This window comes from Cydia amplana, chromosome 1, assembly GCF_948474715.1.
Source record: "Cydia amplana chromosome 1, ilCydAmpl1.1, whole genome shotgun sequence".
Taxonomy (NCBI): domain Eukaryota; kingdom Metazoa; phylum Arthropoda; class Insecta; order Lepidoptera; family Tortricidae; genus Cydia; species Cydia amplana.
Window position 1 is genome coordinate 27,948,245 of NC_086069.1, and position 9,046 is coordinate 27,957,290.

Here is a 9,046-nt window from a genome sequence, read left to right on the forward strand (position 1 = left end):
AGGTTTCAAACATGAGCCCCGCTCTGCGATTTTAAGACCGAGTCGACATAAGCAAAACGGGCATCAAATTGGTTTATAAACCTACCTCTTTCCATGGCTGGCTCTTAGACTATGTAGGTACAGTAAAGTAGGTTAGGTCAAGTCTGAAACATGAACCCGCGCTGCGATTTTAAGACCGAATCGACATGAACAATAACGGACATCAAGTTCGTCTGATGAACCTACCTCTTTTCGTGTTTGGCTCTTAGACTATGTAGGTACTGTAAAGTAGGTTAGGTCAAGTCTGAAACATGAACCCGCGCTGCGATTTTAAAACCGAATCGACATGAGCAAAAACGGGCATCAAGTTGGTCTATAAACCTACCTCTTTCTGTGGCTGATGTCTCTTAGACTATGTAGGTACAGTAAAGTAGGTTAGGTCAAGTCTGAAACATGAACCTGCGTTGCGATTTTAAGACCGAATTGACATGGGCAAAACGGGCATCAAGTTGGTCTATAAACCTTCCTCTTTCTGTGGCTGATGTCTCTTAGACCATGAACCTATAATATTACGGACAGAGTTTCGCTTACAACACAACTGTGATTCCAACATCCACCAGTTTCTAAGTATTTACGCGTGACACACACACATTGACAGCCCACATCCACCAGTTTGCCGTCAGACGAATCGAAACGTCATTGAAGTAAACATGTCGAAGAAAAATATAAAATATGCCGGCATGCGTAGCTAAATCTTGCTAGAATTGTACCGATCGAAAGAAAAAAAAGTCACGGAATAACTTTTCATACTTAAGTTTATCAATTAGTACGTAAAATCACGATAATTTGTTGTTTATAAATTATCAAACTGCAAAACAGGAGTGTGACCAGTAACATGAATAGGGTAATTTCCCGAAAGTAGGGTAATTGATACCCTTCTTATTAAATCATTATGTATTAAGAGATCATTTAGGTAAATGGTTAAATTATTGATTATGCATTTCAAACTAGGTCGGTATGGTAATGTTAACGCTCCATCCATGTGTGCGTGCGCGCACACATACACGCTCCATCTACACGGTGCCGCGGCCGGCGACAGGCCGCCATTCTCCAATCCGCTACGACGCCGACACCACGCATAGCTCGGTCGCGCGTCCATATATATTTGATTTTCAAAATCATGTAATTTAATCGCTCAGTATAATTAAACGTTGTAAAAATCCACATCGTGTCGACTACATCATTTCTCAAGAACCTGCGCCAACAGATTCGAGCCGGATGAGGCTTTGGAATCCACTATCTAAAGGAGGACAAAGGAATTCATCGGCGCGGTCGAACAAAGGAGTCGACATTTTGGATTTGGACACGTGGAGCTTCAACCAAATTCAAGAAGATTCAAGCAGTCTACACCTGAGTCTACAATATTCAAACGAGAATACACCAGGAAAAGGGTTTGCAGTGGCATTTGTGTAAGTTCGTTCCAATTATTTCGATTTAATTTCACTTCACTGTGCCTTTCATACAAAGTGCTGTGCTCTTTTCCATCGAAACCACTACCTAAAGGTTTCATTTCAATCTAAAATCCCAATTAGTGCTATAATTCCGTCTGTTGCCTATTATAACTAAATATTTTCCTTCTTTTAAAATCGAAAATTCACATCGATCTTTTTCATTGTTCAAATCGAAATCAAAGTAGCTTCTGTATCTTGTTTTCAGAGGTCTAGAAGATTGTGTTGCCTCCATTTGAGCCAATACAGAACAATAATTGAAATTTTAGCTAATTTTTATTCGAACATTCCAGAACCGGCGTGGGGTCAAAGTCCACTCTCGCCGGCCGCCTGCCTACGTGACCGCGCGCTGTCTCGAGTAACGGGACTTCGGGCGTGGATTGTGCGCACGTTTGCTTGACTATCCTTCTGCCTGCTTAATCACGCTTCGCATAAAATTTAAGTATATTTCCAATAGTTTTCACTCTTTTGCACAATAGTTGACTTCATTTACCGCGTGTTTAATCATTATTTTTCTTACAGCTGTAGGGCAGTTTGAGATTTATTTCGTTTTTATTCTCACGTACCATATAGCATTTTAACGCAAGCTTCAATAATAATTGCAATATATTTCGTTCGATTAATTAATTTTATCTTCCTTTAAACTTCACAATGGACAATTTAAAAACACTAAAGAAAAGCCGAGCTAGCTTCAAAGCAAAGCTGACTGTTTTCAAAGATTATTTAAATGCTTTGCTACCTAGCAGTGAGCTTAATAGCATACAAATGCATGAGCTTACTATGCGACATGCCAAAATGTCAGAAATGTATAACGATTTCGATTCCATACAAAACGATATAGAAAGCTTGACGGAAATTCCAGATGAGGAGTACGCAGAGCGGACTTCGTTCGAGGCCCGGTACTTCGGCGCCATGGCTGCTGCGCAAGACCTGCTCAGCAAGCATGCCGCGCCCGCCGGACCTGCCTCTGCGGTGCACGACAGCGGATCGGTGGCGGGATCAGGTGATGCTGTATTCTCAAGTAAGCCAAATATTAAACTTCCAACAATTCATCTCCCGACTTTCTCTGGTCGATATCAGGATTGGCTAGAGTACCATGACACTTATAAATCACTAATACACGATAACACATCCATACCTAAAATCCATAAGTTCCACTATCTAAGGAACTCTTTAAAAGACAGTGCGTCGTTAATCATTAAATCACTAGAGTTTTCAACTGAGAATTATGATGTTGCTTGGGACTTGCTGTGCGAGCGTTTTAACAACGATCGCATTTTAGTAAATAATCATATTCATGCTTTGTTCAGTATAAAGCCAGTGTCTCAAGAGTCTTCCAAAGCCTTGCGTAACATGATAGACTGGGTAAATAAAAACTTGAGAGCCTTAAAAACATTAAAATTACCTACTGAACACTGGGATGTTTTAATTATCCATATGATGTCTAGTAAGCTTGATGCAGTCTCAATGCGCGATTGGGAAACCGAACGTAACAAAATTGTAGGTATTCCCACGTTTAGTGATTTCACAAATTTCTTGAAGGGTCGTGCGGACCTCCTTGAAACCATGGAAGAGGCTCAGACGCAATCAAAAGTTCCTCGTAGGTTCAGTGACGTCACGCACAACCGCCCAAGAACATTTGTCGTAAATGACTCATTTAAACAAAAACAACATAAATGCCCTGTATGCGCTAACTACCACACTATATACCAGTGCCCTAAATTCAAAGCTATGCCGATAGAATCTCGCATCGAAAAGATAAACCAGTTGAGTCTTTGTACTAATTGTCTTCGCGCAGGGCACGACGAACAACGCTGTCGACTTAGTTCATGTCGTTTGTGTACCAAACGTCACAACACTCTATTACACATTAACACTCAATCCACAGAACCACTGGCTAGCAAATCATCTAAAAGTGACTGTGTCTTACCATGCGTGCAGGACCAATCTAAACCTGTACAAGACAACATCACACTATCTTCCATACATTGCAGCCAAGCTCTTCTTTCCACTGCTATAATCAGTGTCCAAGACCAGTCTGGTCAAACACACAAGGTCCGTGTCATGTTAGACAACGGATCAACTATTTCGTTCATCACAGAATCTTTACAAAAACAATTAGGGATACCCAGTTATCCCGCATTTACCTCAGTTAACCTACTGGAGGACAAATCTACAAAAGCCACTAAAAAATGTGACGTCACTATATCGTCACTCTATGATCGCAATTATACAACCGATGTTGATTGCCATGTTTTGTCTCGGATCACCGATGTCATACCTACTAATCCAATTAATTGCAATGCTTTCGAAATTCCCTCTCACATCCACCTCGCGGACCCATCATTCTCGGAACCGTCAGAGGTGCAGATGCTGCTGAGCGCTGAAATATTTTGGGATGTACTTTGCCTAAATAAGATATCCCTAGGCAAGAATCTACCATTACTAGTTGAATCAAAGCTAGGGTGGCTAGTAGTCAAATTACCAAACTCAAACAAAACTAAACAAAATACAGTCCACTGCCATTTCTCTAACACAGAGCTAAATCACAAACTAAACAATTTTTTTGATAATGACGGTTTCTCTAACATTGAAAAGGTTTATAACAAATCTAAAGCTGATAGCGAGTGTGAACGAATCTTTACAAGTACTACCACGCGTCACTCGGATGGGAAATTCATTGTAACTGTACCACTTAAAGAGTCCCCCGAGGTGTTAGGTAACTCTAAAGAACAAGCTTTAACAAGATTTCATTCATTAGAGCGCAAATTTAAACGGGAACCGGAATTCAAAGAGCAATACACTAAATTTATGAACGAATATTTACAGTTAGGTCATATGTCAGAAAATATAGACTCTCAAAACGATACATTCTCTTATTTTCTTCCACATCATGGAATTTTACGCGAGGGGAGCCTCACAACAAAATTAAGATCTGTCTTTGATGGATCAGCCGTCACAAGCTCAGGAAAGTCATACAATGACATTCAACACATAGGCCCGGTTGTACAAGACGATTTATTGAGCATTCTCATACGATTCAGACAACATAGATTTGTTGCAACTTCCGATGTAGCTAAAATGTATAGACAGATTTATGTAAGAGATGATCAACGAAGTTTGCAGCAAATCCTATGGCGGTCTGATCCCACACAACCAATTAAACAGTACAAACTAAACACGGTTACATACGGCACGGCCTCAGCTCCCTGGTTAGCGACAAGAACACTAAAACAATTAGGTATCGATTGCAAGGACGAACTTGCACGCGAAACGATTTTGCATGACTTTTACGTTGATGATTACATCACTGGTCATGATGATGAACAAACACTCATATATACATGTCAAAATGTCATTAGCGAGCTAGAACCCGCTCATTTCCATTTACGAAAATGGCGGTCTAACAAACCGTCCATTCTAACTCAAATCATAAATGAAAACAATGATGATGATGATTTATTAAATCTTAACAATGATGAATATGCCAAAACTCTAGGCCTACTTTGGGCTTGTAAACGAGACACATTATTGTTTTCATTGCCACATACAATGCAAAACCCTAAAACAAAACGCACTATTTTGTCCACAATAGCACAAGTGTTTGACCCACTGGGCTTAATAAACCCTTGCATGTTACAGGCAAAACTCATACTCCAGGCTCTTTGGTCTCAAAACATTCCGTGGGACTCTCAGCTACCGGCCGAGGTTGAGTCACAATGGGACCAGTTTGTCAAATACTTGCCAGATATTTCTAAAATAGAAATTCCTCGCAGAGCATTATGCGACGATTTCATAACTGTTCAATTACATGCATTTAGTGATGCATCAATGAAAGCTTACGCTGCCTGCGTATACATACGCACAGTGTCTAAAAACGGTAACGTACATGTACATTTGCTTGTTGCAAAAAGCAAATTGGCCCCACTAAGGCAACGACTAACTATTCCAAAATTAGAATTATGCGGTAGTCTCCTAGCTACACAGCTAACGAAAAAGGTGGTAAATTCATTACGCCTAAAAATTGATTCGATATATTTCCACTGTGACTCAACCATTGTGCTCGGCTGGCTAAAAACTTGTAAAAAACAGCTTAAACAATTTGTCCATAACAGAGTCACTGAAATTACTAACGCCTTTGACCCATCAGCATGGCACTATGTCCCAACAGATATGAACCCTGCTGACATAGGGTCTAGAGGTCAAAATGCCTTACAGCTCAAAAATTCAACTTTGTGGTTCCAAGGCCCACATTTTTTACACCAAAAAGACATTCAATGGCCTTTGCAGCCTCAAAGTGTGGATGTTTCTGATTTGCCTGAAATTAAAACTCGTTGTCATTTTTCAGCAGCTGCAGATATACAGGAAAATGATTTCACTGAACGGTTCTCAAACTTTAGCAAAATGCAGCGCGTTGTAGCTTACATGTACAGATTTAAACACAATTGTCAAAATAAAAACAAACGAGTAGGTCCATTACGCATTTCAGAATTAAAATTAGCATTGATTTATTTATGTAAAAAGGTACAATCAGAAACATTCAACAAACAACTTTCATTCCTCATTAAGGGCACACTGACAACAAAGGATAAAATAATAAAATTAAATCCATTTATTGACCAGGACAACCTTATCAGAGTTGGAGGTCGTTTATCCAACTCAAACTACGATTACGATACTAAACATCCTATCTTGCTACATGCATCTCACCACATAACAAAAACATTGGTACAACATTACCATAAAATACTTTTACATGCAGGACCCCAATTGCTATTATCCATGTTACGCCATAAGTTCTGGATAATAAGCGGTCGCAACCTTTGTCGAAAGATAACACATGACTGTTTAACTTGTCTTCGTTTCTCAGGTCGTACTTACCAGCCTATCATGAGTTCACTTCCTGCACAGAGGTTGCACGCAGATCACCCTTTCACACACACTGCCACAGATTATGCTGGTCCTATCCTGATATTGAACAGAAAAGGTCGCGGCGCTCAACTAATGAAGGCATACATAGTTGTGTTTGTCTGTCTGGCAGTGAGAGCAGTACACCTCGAGCTCGTCACCGATCTGACGTCTCAAGGTTTCATTGCCGCTTTAAATCGATTTATTGCCCGCAGAGGTAAGCCGGCAATTTTATTTTCAGATAACGGTACTCAGTACGTAGGATCATGTAATGAACTAGCTAAATTTTTAAAAGAAACCAGTATTGACATAACGGCTTACTCTGCAGAAAACGAAATAAAATTCAAATTCGCCCCAGCCTACAGTCCAAATTTTAACGGTTTGGCAGAGGGATCGGTCAAGTCTGTAAAATATCACTTGAAACGCGTTCTATCTATGACAAATTTAGACTACGAACACATGAATTCAGTTTTGGTTCATATAGAGGGGATACTTAATTCTAGACCTCTCACTCCTCTTTCTTCTGATCCTTCAGATCTAGTTCCTTTATGTCCAGCACATTTTCTAATTGGGCGAACGATCACATTGCCACCTGCACCCCAGGTGGAAGAAACTCGACCACTTACGACGCTCTCCAAATACATGAGGGTGCAACAGCTCAAGGCTCATTTTTGGAAAAGATACTCAAAAGAATACATTTCAGAGCTCCAGTCCCGCAGCAAGTGGCGCACTCAGGGTGCGCATCCACAGCTGGGCGAGATGGTCGTCATCAAGGATGACCGCCTACCACCATACCGATGGCTGCTCGGACGAGTCACAGCCGTCCACCCGGGCAGCGACGGCGTCAACCGCGTCGCCGACGTCCTCACCACTACGGGGACCCTACGCAGAGCATACAATCGGCTCTGCCCACTTCCATCAACATTGGATCAGGCAGCTCCTGACCCAAGGGGGGCAGCCTGTTAACGCTCCATCCATGTGTGCGTGCGCGCACACATACACGCTCCATCTACACGGTGCCGCGGCCGGCGACAGGCCGCCATTCTCCAATCCGCTACGACGCCGACACCACGCATAGCTCGGTCGCGCGTCCATATATATTTGATTTTCAAAATCATGTAATTTAATCGCTCAGTATAATTAAACGTTGTAAAAATCCACATCGTGTCGACTACATCATTTCTCAAGAACCTGCGCCAACAGGTAATTTCCCGATACTAAGGAGCAATACTTAACGTTTGTTTGTTATGTATTATAATTTTTTTGTTGAAAACCAGATATGTTTCAAGTTAAATGTATAAATTAAAAAAAAAACATGACGAACTGATTTCATTACGATGCTAAATATCATTAGGTATTGAAAATAATGATTGCACAAAGTAATTGTGCAATATTGCGCATTTTCAAGACCTATAAAATCAGATACGTACACACCTATTTTATTGTCTAACGTAAAACTGTCCTAATTTTTTTATTTGAAAACAAGGACGATGTTAAAAATAATTGTTTCACCATTAGGGGAGAATTTGTGTTACATGGTAACACTCGTCTACACGCACACATTCAAACCGTCCGCCATTGCAGTGTCACAGTTTGTCTTAGGTGACAGTCCGTCCGTAATATTCTAGGTCCATGTCTTAGACTATGTAGGTACAGTAAAGTAGGTTAGGCCAAGTCTGAAACATGAACCCGTGCTGCGATTTTAAGACCGAATCGACATGGGCAAAACGGGCATCAAGTTGGTCTATAAACCTACCTCTTTCCGTGGGTGGCTCTTAGACTATGTACGTACAGTAAAGTAGGTTAGGTCAAGTCTGAAACATGAACCCGCGCTGCGATTTTAATTTTAATTAGGGACCCCTTCTGCATTTCATTAAGCAGACTTTGACTTCGTGTATGCATTTAATAGTGAATACCTTCGTATGGTTTACGAAGGCATTTTATGAGGAAAGCGCGAATATAATTGACTGAAATGAAAAAGAGCGTTAAATGAAAAGTAGTGCAAGTAGTCCTTTACCATTGTATTTTCACGGAAGCGTACGAAGGTGTCATACTAGTCAGTCTCAAACCTACAAAAAGTACTGAGGTTGACTGAAGTAGCATGATAAATATCTACTTGCGAACGTTTTCGAGAATATACGATGGTAAAAGATTATGCACTATACATATATTATGTAACTTTGCAAGTTACATACCGGGTGGGGCCTGTAATAGGAGCAATTAATTAAACTGTAGGCTGTACTCCTCGAACTGACCAACATTTGTTCAGCGACTTTTAAAAATAACATGTGTTTTGATTTTTACTACAGTTTAAAGTTTATTCTAGGACGCAATGTATTGCGAATTTTGTTATGTTTAAATCATGACAAGCAACATCAATTACAATGATTTTTGCGTACATTGAAGATAATAATTAATTTGTATGAGAAATAGGAAGTCTTAAGACTTCGTAATTAGTAAAAGCTATTAAACAAAAGTTTAATCATTTTAGTACAATATACGGTACAAGTATAAGTTACTTATATGAATAACGTCATAAAACTTATAAGTTATAATATAAGTAAGACATAAAGCTACTTACCGCCACTAAATCATACTTCAATGGCGGTAATACCTTTTTATGCCTACGTTAAATTTGCATAAGCTACTTG

At 40.1% G+C, this 9,046-nt stretch overlaps 2 protein-coding genes across 2 annotated transcripts; both read left to right on the plus strand.

The window, feature by feature from the left end:
* The first annotated feature begins 1,744 nt into the window (after positions 1-1,744).
* Positions 1,745-5,907, plus strand: LOC134651550 (uncharacterized). Its single transcript, XM_063506690.1, has 4 exons — positions 1,745-3,258; positions 3,376-3,542; positions 5,130-5,339; positions 5,836-5,907. The coding sequence occupies exons 1-4, from the start codon at positions 2,139-2,141 to the stop codon at positions 5,905-5,907; spliced, it is 1,569 nt and encodes a 522-aa protein (XP_063362760.1). The 5' UTR covers positions 1,745-2,138.
* An 805-nt stretch (positions 5,908-6,712) lies between these two features.
* LOC134654444 (uncharacterized) lies at positions 6,713-7,389 on the plus strand. Its single transcript, XM_063509893.1, has one exon. The coding sequence runs from the start codon at positions 6,831-6,833 to the stop codon at positions 7,359-7,361; it is 531 nt and encodes a 176-aa protein (XP_063365963.1). The 5' UTR covers positions 6,713-6,830; the 3' UTR covers positions 7,362-7,389.
* Positions 7,390-9,046: the final 1,657 nt, after the last annotated feature.

What these genes read in the sequence shown, in the direction of transcription:
- LOC134654444 (XM_063509893.1), top strand. Translation starts at nt 6,831, where the DNA reads ATGACAAATTTAGACTACGAACACATGAATTCAGTTTTGGTTCATATA.
- LOC134651550 (XM_063506690.1), top strand. Translation starts at nt 2,139, where the DNA reads ATGGACAATTTAAAAACACTAAAGAAAAGCCGAGCTAGCTTCAAAGCA. An exon ending in CGAAAAGATAAACCAGTTGA is followed by an intron (nt 3,259 to 3,375) that starts GTCTTTGTACTA and finishes CTCAATCCACAG; the next exon opens with AACCACTGGCTAGCAAATCA. An exon ending in AGTCTGGTCAAACACACAAG is followed by an intron (nt 3,543 to 5,129) that starts GTCCGTGTCATG and finishes TGCATGTTACAG; the next exon opens with GCAAAACTCATACTCCAGGC.